Source organism: Pezoporus occidentalis, unplaced genomic scaffold, assembly GCF_034315485.1.
Source record: "Pezoporus occidentalis ecotype Australia unplaced genomic scaffold, CSIRO_AGI_Poc_V1 ctg6, whole genome shotgun sequence".
NCBI classification, from domain to species: domain Eukaryota; kingdom Metazoa; phylum Chordata; class Aves; order Psittaciformes; family Psittacidae; genus Pezoporus; species Pezoporus occidentalis.
Window position 1 is genome coordinate 2,000,408 of NW_026915943.1, and position 20,813 is coordinate 2,021,220.

Below are 20,813 nucleotides of genomic sequence, written 5' to 3' on the forward strand. Positions count from 1 at the left end.
ATCTTAAGCCAGCCCCATTTAAATAAGCTGTTTCAGAAAAGGGAAGAAAAAAGACGCTTTGCCCCTTTTCTGCAAGCAATGTTATACAAAGCCCAAAGGTCCTTGCCTAAGGTACAGCCAAACACTTATTTCACAGGCCATGTCCAGCTAGACTCTCCCCTGCAACTTCAGTATGAATGATGCATCACCTCTGGGAATGCCACGGGAGGGTGAGCTCATTTTTGTGGATGGAAACAACATCTCATTGTCACTTAGAAGAAGAATAATCACCAGGTTTCACCCTCAGAGGGTGAAGAAGGAGCTCTTGCAGTTGCACCTCTGGTCACTGTAGGAGAACGCATCCTTACGGACCACTTTGCTGATGTGATGTGCACTGCTGAAGCTTAACACCTCAAGCCATGCTCCCTTAGCTTCATCCTGCTCCTCAAAAGCTGCCTCAGGACCTGCCCACCCAGTCTTCCACAAAGAGCAGCTCCTTTAGCAATGTCCCACATGTTTGCACCTAGAACAGGACTTCCTCAGGCAAAAGGACAACCGGCACCAGCAGGTCTGCCACCTTCAAACTGCTCCATATATATCCTGGGAGTGTCTAATTCACATACACAGACAAGTGGGCTTAGGTGACCAGCATGTTTCTGATTAGTAATGCTGAGGCTAGAGCCAAGGTCCCATCATCTCCTTCAGTCTTACATCCTCCAACACTTGAATTCTTCTCTTGTTTAGTTTGAGATGTGAAAGTGTCTCCCATCCATCATCTACCTGCAAAGTGGTACTTAAGGGATGCTTCCCAGTGGCAAGAGAGATGGACTTGCTGCAAGGATTGCACCTCTGCCACCCTCTTTCTGAGTGGATGCACTGACCACAAGTTCCTCCTGCCAAAGGATGGACAATAGATGCTTAAATCCACTCTATTTCAGCACAGGAATGACCTTGTACTTATTTCAGTGCTGCTGGGGAGGCTCAGGCAGCCTCTGAACCACCACAAGGACACAGAGACAGGCATTCAGGCATTCAGACACTCAGCTCACCTAAAATACCTGCTCACTTTGATGGCCATAACAAGTATTCAGGTCCTTACATTCACCTACTGGCAAACATGCAGCACCTCAGAACTTGGCTGGTACCCTACACTGTTAGGGGTGGATGTTTGAGATCACTTTTTGCACCCCAAGGCTGATGTACTGTGTGAGTTCTCTCTTAGCCTATGAACGGAGAGGCCACAACACATCAGAACCTCTTTACTCTGCACAGTGACAAGTCACCTCCCCAAAACCCTTAGGACAAACACGGTTGAACTGCAGAGAGGGAAACATTATCTGTTAGTGTTTGAAAGACTGAGCAAGATTTTTCTCCTCCACTGAGCACGAATGCTCCCACAATTAGACACCCTCAGCTCTAATGGGGATGAGAAAATTGTCTTAGGGAGTGATAACAGTTGAATTAATTCAGACTGATTGTCTGAATGAATTACAGTGATGCCTGTGGACAGGGAGCATCTTTGAGCAGGGTTTTGTGCAGCATTTCATTCAGCTGCTGGTGGCCAGTGGGAAGAAGAGTGTTTGCTTCAATGGTTCACAATAAGATCCTGCAAGCAGGCTTGCTCCGGTTGGGAGCTATCATTAAGGATGGGTATGGTGCTCACAGACAAAACCAGGCCAGGCACTGGCTGCTATAAAAACCTTTCTGCTCCAACAAGGGCATCAGTGCTTGGTTTTCTGATGTGATGGGTTGCTGATGTAAAACAGCACACCTGGGTGAACGTCTGCAGCATATGTAAGGAAGTCTCCATTCAGCACTGTTCAACCAGATCATGGGAGGTAATTCATCACTGGGGTAAGCTATTTGGCCATCAGTTGTCTGAAGTGTGTAAGGGTGATTCAGCTACCATATAGTACCCACACTGACAGGGTTATGTGATGTGGAAGGGCCCTGTGAGGCTCTTAGTGTTCTGCTGGGTGGTTCATCAAAGGCTGCAGTGAAAGGCCAGATGCTGTGCCAGGGAAGATCTGCAGCGGTGGAGATGTGATCCTTGGTAGAGCCCTCCTATGAAAGGAGCCCTGCTGGGATGAGCATTGCTGAGCCACAGTTGCCATCACAAGACCCTGCATGCAGGTATGGGACCATCGTGTGACCCTGCTTGTTTTGAGAGAGTGGAAGCACCAGTGGTGGCAGTGATTGACAGAGGGGAGGCTGAGATGAGCTCTTAGGCAGAAGCTCTTCCCTGTGAGGGTGCTGAGGCGCTGGCACAGGGTGCCCAGAGAAGCTGTGGCTGCCCCATCCCTGGCAGTGTTAAAGGCCAGGTTGGACACAGGGGCTTGGAGCAAGCTGCTCTAGTGGAAGGTGTCCCTGCCCGTGGCACGGGGTTGGAGCTGGATGAGCTTTAAGGTCCCTTCAATCCTAAAGCATTCTATAATTCCATGATCACTTTCCTTACACCCTTTTCCTTCAAGACCTAATCCTATTTAAGTAACAGCTCTGACAGCGTGAGGTCTCACATCTCCCAGTGCTCACTGCTCAAAACAGATGCATGCAGCAGTCTTGTCAAATGAGACACAGTGACAGTGGGATGCAATCAAGCAGGGCAAGGGCCCTTAGAAATACCCATCTTTAGGTGGGTCACTTAACAGCTCCATGAAAGCAAGGAGCAAATGGACCCTCATTGCAGGGGCTGTCCCTAGAGCAGGGGAACCTCTGATGTGTTTCTCTTGTAGGACTTGCCTGGTAGCATCCAGGTTACTCCTATTTCTTCAGGTTTATCCACGCTCACCCTCCTGAGGAAGGCAAATGTTGTTATCCTCAATAGACAGAACTGAGCTGCTGGGATGGGGAGAAGGATGTGTCTACACATCCTTCAGTCAGTCGGACTGAGACTGAACCAAACCGCGTAGGACACCAATTTCACCTCGTATTTTCCTTTGCCCATCACCTGCCCTGATAGCTCGTGGCCTCACATTCATGCTGCCAAAGACATGAAACCCCTCTAAGAAAATCCACTGCTTGGGTGCTCTTTGGTGTTTGGATCCAGTCAGACCACGACCAAGCTGACACACCATCCCCAGGGATCTTCAGGCTCCTCAAGCCAAGAAAGCCCTTTAAAGCTCATGCTCATTTCTAGCTACAATGGGTTAGTCTGATCCTGCGGTTGACTCCAGATCCACAGCCTGCTGAGGTTAGGATCCCAGAGGTATCCATATCAAGTGGGCCAAAGCTCCCAGTTGCCCAAAGTATCATTGCAACCACCAAACCACCCATAGTACTCCATGGTCAATGGGAAAGCCACACAGGATTTGCTGAATAGCAGATATTGAGCCTTAGAGTCACACAGTCCTTGTCATCAAATGCTGTTATTTGTCCTGCTCAGAGCACTGTTAGTGCACAGCTTTCAGGATGCTATTGATCACTGTGGGCATGGCCACACCGTCCTATTTATCACTTTGGGGTTTTGATTGCTAGCACTAGAATAAAAACCACTGTTTATTCGTCCCCCAGCAGGGACAAAGGAACCTATTGTGTTAAGGCACTGCATGCACAAAGCAAAGAGAGATTCCCTGCTGTGAGCAATTTACAGACGGCCTCCATGATGACACATGAGGGAGCAGGTAAGAACAGCAGGAATCGATGATAAAAGCTGGTTGTCAGTCACAAGGGTGAGTCAAAGCCATAACCTCACCCTCAGCACCGAGCATTTCAAAGTGGAAGTTGGAGCAGGGATGAGACTGAACGTGGACTCCAGTCCCTGCAGTTAAAGTGATTACTTAACCTGTAGCTATGGACGAAGAAAGCAGAAACACAGATCATAGAATCATAGGATCATAGAGTGGTTTGTGTTGGAAAGGACCTTAAGATCATTCAGTTCCAACCCCCTGCCACGGGCAGGGACATCTGTCTTTATTTGGGGGAGTTCCTCATAAAGGAAAGGACAGAGAAAAATGATGAGTAGCTAGAACTTTTAGCTGCCTTGGTGTATTTCCATAAGTAGGATTCCATACAGTATGTTTCCATAAGTAGGATTCCATACAGTATGTTTCCATAAGTAGGATTCCATACAGTATGTTTCCATAAGTAGGATTCCATAAAGTATGTTGCCATAAGTAGGATTCCATACAGTATGTTTCCATAAGTAGGATTCCATACAGTATGTTTCCATAAGTAAGCAAAGCAGGGAGCAGATCAGAAGTCCAGAGAAAATGGCACAGGATTTGGAAAAGTGAAGATCTCAGGAATATTGCCTCTATAGGAAGAGAGTCACGCTATGGAAATAGCGTTTCTGTTGCCTCTATCTGAAGAGAAGCCCTCCAGCAAAGCTGAGTGAGTCAAGGCAGCTTCACTGATAATGCTCCCCTTCTAATGAGCTTTTTCATTAGAGGAATAACTCAGCTTTGATGACACAGCATCACTACGTGACTCACAGCCCCGTACTTGCCTGATGCTTCCCTTAAGTCTAAATCCAGCCACTGCGGTCCCAGCTCTCCTTGGGTTCAAGGGGAGATTGGACACACTCATTGAAGGGAAATCATAGGGAGAAAACTACACCTGGTTTAGAGACCCCTGGGCTGAAATTGGTCATCTGTAAGGGGACATGGGGAGAAAGAACTGTTAAACACTTACTGTGTTCCAAATCTTCCATAGATACCCACTGTCTGTGGGGCTAGGTTGAGCGTTGGTCTGAAACATTAAAGCCATCCTTATGTGTACTTTTTAGGACTACAAATCACAATGAGCTTACAAGGAGCATCACTTACCAATAACAGCGTGATGTACGTGAACAAGAGTGCAGCCACACTCAGGAGAACAAGAGACCAGAGGAACCAGAAGCCCAGGGCCTCGTAGTTATACCTAAAGAGCAATGAAATATTACAGTAGAGGTTTGTGTTTAGCACGCGGAGAGGAACAACAGCCCTGTTCCTTGAAATGTGACATTTTCAAAGCAATAAGACAAAGAAGGAAGGAGAAATAACTTACCCTATAACATGCAAAAAGGGTTAAGACCCTCCTTCCCCAAATCCATAACTGCATTAACCACCTGACTAATACCCCAATGTGTTGGGGTGGTAAAATACAGGACCAAATGGATGGGCTTGCTCCAGAGAGCTCCCAGTCTGACACAGCACCTTGCTGCAGACAAGGCAGCCTGGGGGAACAGGAAGATGACATGGCTCAGGCCAACAGCACATCTTACTGCCTGTGGTTGTGTAAGGCATCATAACAGGAGGGAGACCTGAAGCAGAAAACACCAGAAAGCTGGATGGATGCAGAGGGATTGCCCAAGGAAGAGAGAGGGAACCTTTACTTTCACCCAAAGGCTCAATAAGGATGAATACCATTACCACACTTTTCCTCCCCATACTATTTGAGCTGGTTTAATTCCAGGGGCCAGATTTGCATAACTGTTGCCTATGTACTGCAGAAGGAGAGGATTTGCATAAATCACTGCTGGTGATTCCTTACTTTTGAGCCTGGGAACACACAATTCTCTTTCTGTAGATAGCTGGCTCAATGCCTCTGATGCCAACCACTACATATCCTCAGAGGAAACAGCAGGAGAGGAAAAGACATGGAGGAGGAAAGGAAAGAGGTATTTTAATCCACTCACAATTTCCGTGATGATGATTCTCTCCTTTCTTCCAAATCCCCACTTAGAGCCAAGCAAAAGGCAGAGCCTCAGCACCTCTGAAGTCATTGACCACTCAATGTGGATGCTGTAACCAAGAGCTTAAGGAGCCATATCTTTGGCTCATGGCTGAAGCTGCTGGGGAGGCTGCCCGTCGCTTCCCAGCCACCCAAGAGACCTGCCCAAGGGGTGAGAGAGGAGAACAAGGTGGTACTCACCAGTCAAAGTTATTGTAGTCGTTTTTCGCTTCCCCACACATGTACAGAAAGACCAGAGAGAAAAAGAAAGCTCCAACAAGCAATGGGAAAAACATGCGTTCCCGCTGGAGAGGGAGAGGAAGGACAAGTGGTCAGAGCCTTGCCTGCCCCGAAGCAATCAGAACATGTTGTAGATGCTGATAGGGTGCTCTTAAAACACGTGGGTTGGTGTTGGATGTCCTCAAGTAGATACGGAGAGGAATTCCCTCCCTGTCCCTTGCGACCGGGGGAATGTCCTCAAAAGCATACTGTGCACTATTTACTTTCAGGGGAAGCAGATGTCATGCCTTCACAAAGGAACAGGGGTTTAAGCATCTCACATGGGTGGGAATTGCACCACGCAGCAGCCCTCTTTGCAATTCTTACTGCACACCCATCCTAAATATTATGTGTTTCATTTGATCCTATGGCTTTGAGATGTTGGGAGGGTTTGGTCCTTTCCTTTCTTACAGCTCTGTGGTGGCACAGAGAAACTGAGCTTGCCACAGAAACACAGCAATACATAGAATCATAGAATGATCCAAGCACTTAGAGCAGAATCTAACACCTAGCACCCAACAGGTCTCATTGGGCTCCAAACGATGCTGGACAGGGATGCCTTTGGCCCACAACGTCAAGCACTTGTCGGCTTTGCTTGGCCTGTCCCTAACACAGAAATCTGTGCTGGTTTTGAGCTAATTTACCCTCTTGCAGCAGCATTGCCCAGGCTCAGCCCTGCTGCGCTGGTACCGCTTCCACTGGCAGCTGTAGAAACCAGCCAGGCAGGAGACAAAGGGCTGATGCTCATAGCGCTGCAGCAAGCGCTGGCGAACCACCTTCAGCTTCCCAAACTTGAGCTTCTTCAAGCTGCTGGAACCGGTCTCCATCTGAGCAGCTTTATCTCATCTTCCTCCTGGAACAAGACCACGGCGTTACGGGGATAACCCTCCTTTCATCAGCTTTTGTATCAGCAAACAAGGAGGAAGTTTCCTCAAGAGGATGCTGAGACCAGCAGGAAAAGGTGCTGGGGAATCTCCCCCTAACTTCACAGACCTGAGATGTCTAAGCAAAGAGCATGGGCTTTCCAAGTCCCCTCAGCAGTCTGTGCTGCTCCTGGTAGTAACTTAGGTGCTCTGAACCATAGAATCCTAGAACCATAGAATGTTTGGGATGGAAGGGACCTTAGAGATCATCTAGTTCCGCTCCCACTGCCATGGGCAGGGACACCTCTGCCTCCTTTTGACTGTACAGAGAGCTTTGGGTAACGAAATCACTAACTTAAGGACTCCATGCAGATTCTCAACTAATGGTAGATGAGCCTGAGCCTAGGCATAGCCATAAGAATCAATTCAACATCACTGTGACCTGTCTACAACCTGCTATCAGTTTAACCAGCTTGTGTAGGAAAGGGACTAAAACCCTCCAGGTTCACAGCTCTTATCCTGGCAAAACTACACCACTGCATGGTCTGATCCCTTCAGAACAAACTGTTTCCTGACTGGAATAGCTTTATGTGGCACGGGTTTTCAGGGGTAGAGAGAGAAGCAGTAAAGATGCACACAAACAGGATCTGCACACAAACAGGGTCTCTTCATAATGAAGCATTTAAAGGAATAACCTGGTGGTAAACTGCAACCAATGTAGTTAACAGTGAAGCAAACAGCACAGGGGTTTGTGCCAGCAAGGAGGCCTTTGCCCAGCAGGGCACTACAAATACTGCAAGGACAGATTTAGAAGCAAAAAGTCCTGTGTGTCCGAGAAGCACCATTATCCATCACTCTAATACAGAGATAGCCAGAGATGTTTTCTGTTGCATTATAAAGTGCCATTGTATCCTTGAGTCCATACCAACCACGACATGATTTAGTGTCAAGGTGTCCCTGCCCATGCCAACTGGATGATCTTAAGGTCCTTTCCAACCCAAACCATTCTATGATTCTATATTCAAACCCAAGCCTGTTTGCTGCCAAGTCCCAGCTTAAGACACCCGGTTTCCCTGATTTATCTGATAACAGTCGTTCAAGGACAAGACTGAACTGTTTGCTGCACTATATGCATGGATGAAAGGCACACATACATAATTTGTAAGTCAGAGACCAGTGTATCTTTAAATGGATAAATCCTTGCTCATTGATGCTTCCAAAATACCCAGCTCAGTTTGCAGAAAGCACAAGCAAAACAGAGCCGTAAGGAGCAAGTTAAAACTGAAATGTTGCATCCCTAAAGCCCTTCCCAAATGTCCCAGCCTGCTGGCAGCTGGAGTGCAAGGATAAAGGATGGAAGTGAGACAAAAGGGGGTTCAGTTTGGACCACTATGAATTAAGCAGCGCCCAAGTGCGCCATGCCCCGAATGCCTTCCTGAGACAGACGTGTCTCCCCATCCAGCAAAGTCACAGGGAGTCTCTTGGCTACAGTGGGGTCAAGCCACCCCTAGCAGCTCAGCAGTATCGGATCCTGGCACCAGCAGGTCACCCCATAGTGAAAAATTGATGCCAATCTCATGTGGCAAGGTGCGATCCTGCTCTTGGATTACCCAGGGCACAGATGGGGGACGTGGGCATTATGCCATTGGCAAGTGGTGTACATGACATGTATATATGATCCTGCTGTCCCCATCAGCTGGCATAAACCCTGCAGTTCCCAAGTGACCCCAGCCACCTCTTTTGAACACATTTGAACCTTCAGAGCTCTCACCAACCCATGCCATGGGGTTGCAGTATTTGTTACCTCTTACAAGGATCCCTAAGCTATGTGTTTAGTTCCCCTGTCACAGCACCTTTTGCCCAACCCTCCTCCTTCAGTGACAGGAATTCAGGGCACTGGACCAAACCCAACAGTTTTGCTGGCAAAGGGCCATGAGGTTTGTTACTCACATTCCTGGTGTGGTCAATATTTACCTATGAGCACACAGGATTGGACAGGAAAACAGAGATTACAGAGACCTCCAAACACTGTCAGCTCCATCTGGCTGGCTACAGCTGCACATTAAGTGTTAAATCTAAGTGTTATCTATCCTTCAGTGATGGAGATCCCACCAGCCCCAAAGACAGGCTAATCCAGTCCTAACTAGCTTACTGTTAAGAGCTGGGGGGTTTTCCCCCCATGCCTAGCCTCCCATTGTACATCTTAAGCACATTCCTTCATGCCCTGCTCATGGTGGATGTAGGGAACAGCTTAAACTTTTCCTCCCTTACATATTTCACATACTTACATTTGGGCATCTCCCCTTAAGCCTTCTCTAGCCTGAACAACCTCACCTTTTGGGGTCTTTCTTTGTCGTTCATGTTTTCCTCTCCCCAGATATCAACAGTCACCTGCTATTTGGGATTTTCCTTGCATTTCCCATGGGGTTTGGCGCACGGTAGCGGTACGAGGATGTGGTGAACAAGCCACAGCCTCTCCAGGCAGACCTGTTCACCCATAGCACAGGCTACTCAATACCTGGAGCATCCAGTGTGTCTCAGGTATCAAACACCATCCGGTCTCATCTTCTGAATGCTTAATTCACCCTGGACTCACTCCCTGCAGCAAGGGAACGGTGTTTTCAGCTTTAAGCATCACAGCATTATGCATCAGGGACAGCTCACCAAATATTTGGGCTACTTCACTCTTCCTAAGAGTGCAGCTCTGCAGGGACCTACAATGCATTTACACTGTGCCGTTGCTGGTATCAGCAAATGCTCCAGTGGCAACTCCAGAAGAAATCCCTCTTAGAGGTGACAAGTCCCATGTGAGGGTAAGGAAGGGAAGACAAAGACAAGGACAGCCAGAAACATCCTTCTCAGCTCAAAATGCACTCAGAGCTCCAAGCACTCCTTTCTCCTCTTCATCTGTGCCTTTCCACACAGGCATCACTCCTTCCCTCTTACCTTCACATCTTCTCCTGGCTTCCTTCCTTCAGGTGCACCTAATTCTGTTTAACTTAATGCAAGCTCCCTCTTTACATCTGAGCCACCCTGCAGGCTCTCCATGAGCCTCCATCCCATGGTTTCACCCCTGCTCACAAAGCACCACCCTCCTGCTACAGCTGTGATGGGGCATTCAAAAGCCATAATAACATCCCTACTAATATCTGAATCTGCAATGCTTCGGACTACATCAAACACTGCAACATTTGAGCTCACAGGCATCTGATCCTAACAGAGGTAATATCCCAACATCTGGACCCAACAACCACCTAAAGGGGTGAATAATACCACAACATATGGAGGATGCAGAGGCCAAAAGCCAGATCTGTGTTAGGATCTGGAGCACTTCAGCCAGTGCCAGGATGTAGCAAGAGACCTGACAGTGCTTTCATCCAGGTCTGAAGCAGTGCTCCTAAGATGCAATGCTTCCTCATCAGGCAAAAGTAAATGGATAGAGGAGGGAAACACAAACATGAACCCATTCACTGGGAAAGCCACGGGAGCAAAGAGCAAGCAGGAAAACACGAATCAGGAGAGCAAAGTTTAGGAGTCCTTGGCAAGTGAGCCATGAAAGCAGTAACGTGTGTATGTTTTTCAGCTCCATAAACCCAAGAGCCCTCAGGTCTTCCCCTTGCAGAGACTTTGCTTGCTCGCAGATAAGAGTCCCTGTAATCACAGGCACTTGCACAGGGCTGCTCATTTCCAACTGCTTGACAGAGAGTTAGGAAAAGCATGAGAAATAGCCCAGAGGGATGATGGAGGAAAGAGAAGGACAGAAAAAGCAGGATACATTCAGCCACACAGCCTGAAATCAGAAGGTGCTGCAAGAGGAGCTCGATGGAGAGGCCAGCGTACAAGCAAGGAGCAAACCCCTTGTCTTTCTTGGTGCTTTAGAGCTGGGGCATTCACCCTTCAGGGCTTAAACAGGAACAGCAGCCAGATTTGGCATTGTCCTATAGCTTTTTCCTTGGGGTTTTGAGGTATTTCTTTCCTTTCCCCTGCATCTACCCAGCTTTCTCCAACACAGCATCCTATAATGTATGGGCAGTTGGGTGCAGGGACCTTTCCAGGTGTTGCAAACACCCTTCACAGTGTTCACTGCAAGAAGAGAGTTGGAAAAAACATTACATGGGTACCAGAAGACATAGAATCATAGAATAGTTTGGGTTGGAAAGGACCTTAAGATCATCCAGTGCCAACCCCCCTGCCATGGGCAGAGACACCTCTTACCAAACCATGTCACCCAAGGCTCTGTCCAACCTGGTCTTGAACACAGCCAGGGATGGAGCATTCACAACCTCCCTGGGCAACCCATTCCAGTGCCTCAGCACCCTCACAGTAAAGAACTTCTGCCTTATATCCAATCTAAACTTCCCCTGTTTCAGTTTGAACCCATCACCCCTTGTCCTATCACTACAGTCCCTGATGAAGAGTCCCTCCCCAGCATCCCTATAGCCCCCCTTCAGACACTGGAAGCTGCTCTGAGGTCTCCATGCAGCTTCTCTTCTCCAGGCTGAACAGCCCCAACTTTCGTGAGGGATGTGGAGATGGTCATTCCTCAGTACCTGAGCATGGCCAGCTTGCCCTGAGCTCCTTGATGGTGTGGGAAGGCAGCAGATGGGAGTGATATCCACTTTGCCCATAGAGCCATTTCCAAGGGATCTGGAGAGAAAGCAGTGCTTGGTGGAAGATGTACCTTGAGCCCGAGTTGAGCCTCTCCAGCACCTGCAGCTCTCTTGCATGGACATCGCTGGTGCCATCCCACCTCTTTGTGAGGCATCATTTCCTGCCCTTCCACCTTGGAGTCTTTCACAGCATCACACCAGATGTAAAGGAGCAGGATCAATCTCTTGGCAAGCTGCTGGTTGATCACCATCACCACGAGCTGCACGCAGATCTTGCCACTGGCCAGAAAAGCTCAACAAAGAGCATCCCTTAACCCTGCATTTCCACTCTATAGAGCCTGCCTAAAGCTCTGGATCACAGCCTTGGACCTCTTATTTCACCATCACCTTCCTCCAGTTTCTTTCAGGGAACTAATGAGGTTTAACACAGGAAAGAAAGCAGGATCAAATGAAATAAAGCTGGTCATAATCCCCCTATGAGAGGGAATATGTATAATTTCCTTTCCCTGGCAGCCCATAATTACAATTTATCACTAAGACATTCAACAGTTTCCTTGATAAGCCCTAATTATACCTTACTCATGTGTGGGATCCCAGGGTGTATGTGCAGCCTGGGACAAACACGTGCAAAGGATGTCTCATGAATTGATTGGCTTTAAGGTGGAAGAACGCAGCCTTTAGCACAAAGAATAAATGGGTTTTGATGCAGGAAACAAGGAATGAATGTGGAAGTAAAAGGGTTTAACAAGGAATAACTGCTCCTATGGCTGCAGGGACTACGTTTCTCCGTTTCATTTGATGTAGTACACCTCCAACATGCAATGGCTGTGGTTTCCAGAGCTATGGAGAGGTTTAAACCAAGGTTAATGGCCTGTGTTTTGTTATATGCCACCACACTTTGAACAGACCAAATAATCAAGCCCATTTCAAACAAATCAATACAAATACAGCCCAAATCCTGCATCTATTAGGGTTGCAGAGGGGCTTATCCCCATCACAGAAGACTCTGCTCTGGTGACCTGGCGTCTAAAGGTAAGACATGAGGCCAAACCTGGATCTCCATGGTCCCAAGGATGCTCCAGTTACAGGGAAAGGAAAGGGTTACCCATATCCGACCCAAGGTGTCCTCCTAGCCCCAGTCAGTAACAACGATTCTCAGCTTTATAGATGGAAATGGAGTAGATTCTGGCTGTGGATAGCAAAGCAATCCCAACCTCTGCCATCAAACGCTGACCCGAACACAGCAGGTTTTTGTACTTCCATGTCTGTTTTCCATGTTTTCCTCCTCACTAAAATGTGGAGAGGGCCCAGTTTGGCCATAAAAGAGCCTTAAAAACTCTGGCATATCAGAATTCTAATTTAAAAAGAAGATACCCACCTATATGAAGTGGCCCAGATGATGTGTTTTCAAGTCTTGCTTTCCCTGGGTGTATTCATGTGGCTCCAGGCATGAGAAAGCTCCGATCAAAGTGTTCTTGGGTGCATGGGCACTTTCCCAGCATCATGAAAATAGGCACAACACAAAGGTAGCTTTGGTCCTGTTGGTGCCAGAACCATCAGCAGGGTCTTCCCTCGGGTTTTGATCCTGAGCTCCTCCATATAGCTGATATATAACCCCTAAGCTTGGCTTGTAACCCTCCTTAGCTCAGTCTTGGATTCCCCCTGCTATAAGGACAACCAGCCCTTTGGGGAAGCTGGCATCCTTCCTCTGAGCACTGTCAAGGCAGAAATTAGCCCCAAAAGGATCAAGAACAGCATCTTTCCAACTGTGAGCACCCACCACCCATGCAGATGTTGGTCCCAGCAGGCAGCAGTGAGATGTCCATGTCTAGGTGTCATTCTGCCCATCCAAAGAGGGAATCAGGAGCATCAATGAGCTCATACACCAGGTCAAGCCTGAAAATAGAGACTCAGCCTGACTAATTTGGGGTGAAATGATGCTCCCTACGCTTCAGCATGGTCAATGGGAGAAAGGAAGAGTTTTGTCCGCTCGTGGATGCACATCACCTGCACTGATGGGTGCAGCCACGCTCAGCTCAGCCCCATGCAGCACACAGGGCACAGCCCTGGGTGGCCATCGGCTTTCTGAGAAGTCACTCTCCCCTCATTGAAAAGCCACTATGGGGAGGCAAAAAGTGATTCCACATCTCAAAGCCTGTCTGGGGGAAGGGAAAGAGGAGGAATAAATCCCTTTTAGAGGGGAAAAAAAAGGAGCTTAGAAAGGGGGGAAATATTTCTTTGAAGATAAATCCTACTGTGTGCAATCCAGCATGCCCTGGCTCGGGTCCCTCTCTGCTCCTGTGAATGCCTAAGCAGCTCTTTGTGCCCTGCTCTTAAGGGGAGACGAGGAGAATGGGATGTGAGGGACCCTCTGCAGCCCCATAGCCCCACCAAGGGCAACACGCTGCCACGAGCATCGTGCCCAGGGGAAGACTTTGTCCATCAGCCAAAAGAAGGGAAGAAAAGAGGTTTGTGGATCACATACGCTGCGTTATTCAACACAAACAAAGGGCAGGGGCACCACAATGAAGCCCCCAGTGCTGGCTGCGGGTGTTAAAGTTCAATCCTTGGAGCAAAACACCCCTGTAAGGAGGGAGGAAAAGGGAGTAAAGGATGTTTTCAGTGCCAGCAGTTGGAGGTTTCTCTGTTTAGTTATGTACAGTGTCCAAATGCATCAGGGCTGGCTCAGTTTGCATCCCAAGAGTGGGATTCTGCTGCTCCCAAAGGAAAATCCAATCCCTTATAGGTAATTAAACACTAACACTTCCCTGCAGAAAACTGTTAAGCCCATTTGAGGGCAAAAGGATTGTTTGACACACAGGATCCATGCTCAAATCCCCTGACCCAACAGCAACGTATGGATGCAGCAGAGCCATCACCCAGAGCCTCAGTTCTCCAACTTCAGGCTGTGCCAACAGTGCAACAAGAGCAGCAGATGAGGACTGCATCCACGTGCTGGTGATCCATGGGGCTGCTTATCAAGGCAGGAAGATCAGTGTAGACAACCCATAGGCAGGACCTTGATGGACCTCCTCAGGGCCCAGGATATCCAGCAGCACCCAGCAGCACTCACATCCCAGCAGCCTGGAGGAAGGGAGTCATTGATCTCATTGCAAAGCTTGGGGTTGGTGTTCCCATCCTCCCTTGGCCTTATTGAAAGAGTGGTTGGACTCGTGTTGTTTGTGTTTGAGGGGTCACCCTGAGCTCCCATTAGAGCCAGTGGAGAGAAATGGGCACAACTCAGCTCATCCAGGGGCTATATAGGCCAGATGAACTGTCCCACAAGTGTCCAGAGTGCCAGGCTGAAGCCTAAATACAAGATGAAGGAGCATCCATCACTCAACCCCAGCAAGCCCAATTCAGCCTTATAACCATTCCAGCTCACCTTCAAGGAACTTCCACATCCTGGGCTTCACAATCTGCCTTGATGTGGGCACCAAAGCCCATGGCTACCTGGAAACCACCCCCATAGAAAAGGTCAGACCAGGCAAACATCAGCTAATGAGATGTGGGAAGTGTTTTCCAGGATTAGGGAAAACCAGGCACCGCCAAGCACACCATAGACCTTGTCCTGCTTAGCTCAGCTCCTCAGTGCTGGAAACCGAACCTGGGTATCTGTGCCTGGCATGAGGGCTCTGTGGTTGCATCTGGCAGTGACAAACATGAACCAGCTCGGTGCCAGGAGCCGGCATGATGCCCAATAGAAACACTCCTGACACCAGCCATCGGGGGCACTTCCAGATGATAACGTTCTCTGGATCTTAGTTAAATCCCTTCTCACCTATAGGTTGTGTTTCACCTCCTTCCATCCCACTGGGTACCTCTTTCCAAACAGTGGGTTTGGCCACTTGCCTCTCATCCCTTTCTCCACAGGGAACAGAGGTGATCAGGGATGCTCGCTGTCACTCAGCCAGCAGCATGGACAGGACAAGGCCACCACGGCCAGGGGGGTGTTTCCCCCTTGGCTGTGGGTCTATCTCTGCTGCTGTACAAAGGGCAGCCACAGAAGGACTCTACATGGAGTTACATGAAGCAGTCAATGGGACCACAGATGGTCCCCTGGGTAGGACCCCATGGAAGACACCAACAGACTTATTGAGGGCAAGACTTCCCAACCCCGTAGTGCGTCATTCTCACAGAAGGACCAATATCAACCCCAAAACCAGGATTCACCATGGATTGCAGAGGAATATGGGACAGGTTTAACTTGGTAGCAGGTTGCAAACCAGGAAGGGAAGTAAGAAGCCACAGTGGTAAAGCAGAAAGATGGATAATCTGAGAGATGGAGAAGGCAAAAGGGTTGGTGTGACTCATAGAACCCCAGACTGGTTTAGGTTGGAAGGGACCTTAAAGCTCATCCAGTTCCAACCCTCTGCAACAGGCAGGGACCCCTTCCACTAGAGCAGCTTGCTCCAAGCCCCTGTGTCCAACCTGGCCTTGAACACTGCCAGGGATGGGGCAGCCACAGCTTCTCTGGGCACCCTGTGCCAGCGCCTCAGCACCTTCACAGGGAAGAGCTTCTGCCTTAGATCTAACCTGAACTTCCCCTGTTTCAGTTTGAACCCATCACCCCTTGTCCTATCACTACAGTCCCTAATGAAGAGTCCCTCCCCAGCATCCTTGTAGCCCCCTTCAGACACTGGAAGCTGCTCTGAGGTCTCCACGCAGCTTCTCTTCTCCAGGCTGAACAGCCCCAACTTTCTCAGCCTGGCTCCATACAGGAGCTGCTCCAGCCCCTGAGCATCCTCGTGGCCTCCTCTGGATTCCCTCCAACAATTCACTTGCATTTCTTGCAAGAACCAGGTTTCCCTCAACCAAAAGAGCTTTGCAGGGAAAAAGAACACTTAAGAGAGGAACCACCATGACCCCACAGAACCCCTCTGACTGCTGTGAGGAGCATGAATCGATCAAAGCAATCACAGAGCAAAGGTTAACCTGCAGCAAGTACATCTTCAGAAGTAAGAAGTCCTTTAAGAAGTGATTCCTTTTCCCACTTTTCCGACCCTGGAGCCCTTCCAAAACCAGCTCAGTGATTAAGAGCTGCTGCTGAAAGGATGGGACTGAACCGGGGGCAGCAGCCAGGGCCACGGGAGCAGAGAGGACCTCACCTGTGCTTGTCACAGAGGCTCAGTGCTGGATGAGTATCTCAGGCATTGAAAACCTTTCAGGGGCTTCCAGCCCAATTAGAGCAGATGGAGGCTGGAGAAACAAGGGATTGCTCACAGTCACGTTGGAGAACAGAGGAAATGAAGCGGGAGAGCAAGGAAGGGACCGGCTCCAAAGCATTTCTCCACAAGCAGTGAGGCTCCAGCAGCGTGCAGGCACACGGCGATGCTTCAGCCTGCTCCCGTGCTCTGCCCTGCTTGTAGATACGTCCTGCTTTCATTTTGCATCCAAGTGGAATCAAAAGTGCCCCCATGGGCAGCAGCCACAACCTCATTCACACGTGGGCACATTCTACCTACCAAATGCTGCCTTATCTATCTCCCTGCCTGCTGCTATTATAGAGTATCACTATCATAGAACCATAGAATCACAGAATCATAGAATCATAGAATAGTTAGGGTTGGAAAGGACCTTAAGACCATGTAGTTCCATGGTTAATTTCTTGCTCTTGTCACCTAAAGAAAAGAGCTTTCACACTGTGGCGGCCCCAGGAGCCTTCCCTTAGCACCAGACCTGCGCTGAATGACTCCCAGGACAGGGCTCCTCATCTCTGCCTTGCTACAGCTACACAGGCACTACAGCAGCCCAACCAGCAGAAAGCACGTGGGCCAGGAGCATGGAGAGGCCATCCTGACCCTGAGAGCAGGTCCTCATCACGCTTCACACAGCATCTTCCCTGGGGACAGCACAAAGGCAAGGCAAATGGCAGGAGAACAGGACAGTACGAGACCAGGATGTGAGCATGTTCAGTCTGTTCAACCCCCTGAAGCACCCACTTACTCATTGTTCCAGCATCCGGTTATGTGTTGTTCCAGTAGTTAAAGGGTGTCTACAAAGAAGATGGAGACTCTCTCTTAACAGTCACAAGGGAAAGACGAGGGGTGATGGGCACAAGTTACTCCTGGGGAGATTCCAGTTGGGCACAAGAAGAGATTTTCCACACTGGGAACAATCAACCATTGGAATGATCTCCCCAAGGAAGCGGTGACTCCCCAGTGCTGGACACTGTTAAGGATGGGCTGGACAGGGTGATGGACATCATGCCTAGGTCATGCTTTGCCAAGAAAGGTTGGAGCAGATGATCCTTGAGGTCTTTCTAACCTGGAATTCCGTGGTTCTGTGGCTCTATCTATCACTGTTTCTTCTTCCCTGCTTTTATAAATGCACCAGATGCCAACGTCCTGTGTACGAAGAGAGTCACAGGCGACATGAGCCAAGGCCACCCTCCATTTACTGGGACCTTATAAAACACCAGCCCCTCAGCCACCATCAATCAGCCAGCCATGGGTCCTCCTTGAACCCTGCTGTGACAGCAGTGCCCAGCACATGAAGATCAGGATGAGGACAAGATGCTGAAGAGACGAGCACCTTCAGGCAGGCTGCTTGGCTCTCACACAAGGTGCCCACAGCTGGAACAGATGTTGTGACATGGAGCCAAGCTTGTGCTGCCCTCAGGGCTCATCCTGCTAGGAAGGCATGTACCAGGGTGCACCACAGGTCCTGTCTGCAAGCTGTTCTACCCACACTGGCTTCCCTTCCTTTACTTCCAGTAAGATCTGGAGCCCAAAATTCCCAACTTCTTATCCCATCTGCCCTTCTGAAAGGTACCCCAAGACCCCCATTTAGCACACAGCACATTGATGCTCTATAAGCCAAACCATAGGTGGTCACTCCAAGACCAGGTGCAGACCTCCTTTCAATGATCCCAAGACCGAGGTCTGGACCGAAGCCAAGCTTATTGCTGCACACACACAGAGCATTCCAGTCTGTAGGAATCAATCACTGCAAAGCTGTCCCGCACTCAAAGCCACTGAGCTGGGACTTTGCCACGGGGCAGGATGCGCTTCAGGCTGCGAGGAGGCAGGAGCACACGTGTCTCAGCTGATGGGCACTTCTGAAGCCATTGATTGCACACAACAAGAAGTGTTTGCCTGAAGGAGGGCTTCTGGGCTCTCACATGGCAAGGAAACGAGGAGCACCTCATCACGATGGGACTTCATCACGCTAAGCAGGACTCTAGGGTTGCGACTTGTAACAGGGGCACTTTGTGAGCAGCAGGTAGGCTCGCCCCAAGCTGCGACCACCAAACTCAACAGAACTGCGTTTTCCTCACCAGAAACAAATACAAAGCTCAAAAGACACCATTCAGTCACCTCCTCAGTCCAGTAAGTCCAATAATGCCAGTTGTGGCATAAGAAAGTCACAGGACTGGTCATGAAACCCAGCCTTGCATTTCCCTGCAAAGACTTCGAATTGCCCTGGAAATCTTACCCAACTTCTAATCATTTCCATAGCAAAGTTGGAAAGGAAGCGACAGCTTTGGCTCCCTTCACATGCAGAACACTTTTATTAATTAAAATCCAGCTGGTCCCATGATATTTTATGCTTCTTTTTAACTATTATTTCCCTAAATGCAGCTGAAAAGCTTTGAGCAGCTTTAGGAAGTTCTTTCCATTCTCTCTTGCCCTTCCACTCGGTCTCGTATGCTGGAGGATGAGTCCTGGGAGATGCTATAGAGAGATCAGGATTCCCAATGAGAGGGTATAAGTGAAGAGGAGGTGCTGTGCACCACGGGCTGGACTTCCCAGCTCATCCAGGTTAGCACAATCCAACCCAAAGTTGGCCTCATGCTGCTCCCCACGTTCACATAAGCTGAGTGTCTGACCCTGAATTAAAACTCAGCCTTTCCTAGGAGTGAAAATTCCCCCATTCCAATGCTATATTATGGTTATTCCTATAAATAATGTGGAATTTGGACAACAGCAACAGACCAAAGTGAGGGCTTAATCCTGCTTTCATCTACAACGTGGTGAGGCGTCCCTGCCCATGGCAGGGGTTGGAACTGGATGATCTTAAGGTCCTTTCCACCCAAAACCATTCTATGATCAGGGAACCAATCCACTCTCCAATCACCCATCAGGACCCCCAGGGTGATGTGCAGCACCAGGACACACGCTGGACCAGAGGGCTGCTTCCAGCCTTCCCAACCAGGTCCTGCTTATTTACAGCTGCTCCCAGATGTTGCCCTTCCCTGGGTTATTTGTTCCCAAGCCGCCTTCCCCGGTCACACGCCAGGCATGCTTGGGGGAAGAAAGAGAGAGGCTCCTTTCTCCCTTTTACTATGGAAACAGCCCTTTATTCCAAGTATTGCAAATGCTCAGCTGCCGTTTCCCTCCCACCATCGCCCCGGCTACGAAGACCCCACAACCATCACATCTCGTCCCAGCTCCTCTTTGTCCCCTCAACAAGTCAATGCCAACTGATCCGAGGAAGACCCCATGAGTGAATCAGACTGCTGAGCACATTCTCCTTCCCCCCCAAAAAAAAACCACCAGAAACTTCCCTCATTCCCAAATCACCCCCTTTTTGTTACCACTTCTCCCCATTCTCCGGCCCTTTGGGCTTTGTTTCATGCTGTTTCCCTCAGGCAGGATCCGGGTCACTCGCCTGCTGTCGCATCCCAACCAACACGCTCAAAAGTCCAAAGGAAAAATAGGAAAAGGCAAAGAAATCCCTCCCCTTTCGTGCTAACTTTTAGGGCAGGCAGGGAAGAGGAGGCAGAGGTGCTTTCCACCACACAGGAGCATCCTTAGGAGTTAGGAAAGGGGAAGGAAGTCACTTACCTTGTGAGGATGCACATGCAGGGGTTATATCCTCTGTCTGCTGCACTTGGGCTGCTGTGTCCTCTGACTGTGACACTCCAGGACCCGAATGGTGTCACTGCTGTGTGACACTCACTATTAGAAAGGCTGCTGGAGCCGTCCCTCCCACAGTAGGAGGGGCCAAAAGGGCTTAATAAACCCAGTCCCCGAGGCTGGAAATACCCAAATCCCATCATGGGATGCAGGCAGCTGCTCCGGATGCTGAGTGAACCTGGGTTTGCTCCATCCCTCACCCAGCCAGAGCAGAGGAGGCTGTATTCAGATCCTGGGCAGGATTAGGTGTCCAAAGGATGGGATACACAGGAATATCACAAAGATTTAGGCAAGATGTTGCTGACTCTCAGAATTGAAACTCTTAAACCTCCTCCACGGCTGTGATCCGTAGGAATCCCCTCCACCGGATTCCTGAGCAAGCCCTGCTGCAAAACCTGCTTGTATTACTTATCTTTTGCATGGTTTTGAGCTTTAATAGCTAAATCCTATTAGAGGCATAAGTTGCTTTGGAGGGGGAGATGGGGCAGGTCAGTACAACAAAAGCAGTTTGTGCTTTATAATCTCCAATGCTCCCTGGACTTAGAATCGATAGCGTTGGAGAGGACCTTGAG

General features: G+C 49.2%; 1 protein-coding gene across 4 annotated transcripts in view; it reads right to left on the reverse strand.

The window, feature by feature from the left end:
- Positions 1–20,429, reverse strand: part of GDPD4 (glycerophosphodiester phosphodiesterase domain containing 4) — a 37,508-nt gene extending 17,079 nt beyond the window's left edge. For 3 of the 4 annotated variants that reach the window (XM_062639174.1, XM_062639175.1, XM_062639172.1), the window contains exons 1-4: positions 20,170–20,429; positions 6,552–6,760; positions 5,830–5,933; positions 4,743–4,836 (exon numbers count right to left, since the gene is read on the reverse strand). In XM_062639174.1, coding sequence (XP_062495158.1) covers positions 4,743–4,836; positions 5,830–5,933; positions 6,552–6,734 — 381 coding nt within the window. In that variant the 5' untranslated portion in view covers positions 6,735–6,760; positions 20,170–20,429. Of the gene's footprint in view, positions 1–4,742; positions 4,837–5,829; positions 5,934–6,551; positions 6,761–6,900; positions 6,988–20,169 lie in introns of those variants that run through there. The other variant, XM_062639173.1, reaches the window with a different exon arrangement.
- Positions 20,430–20,813: the final 384 nt, after the last annotated feature.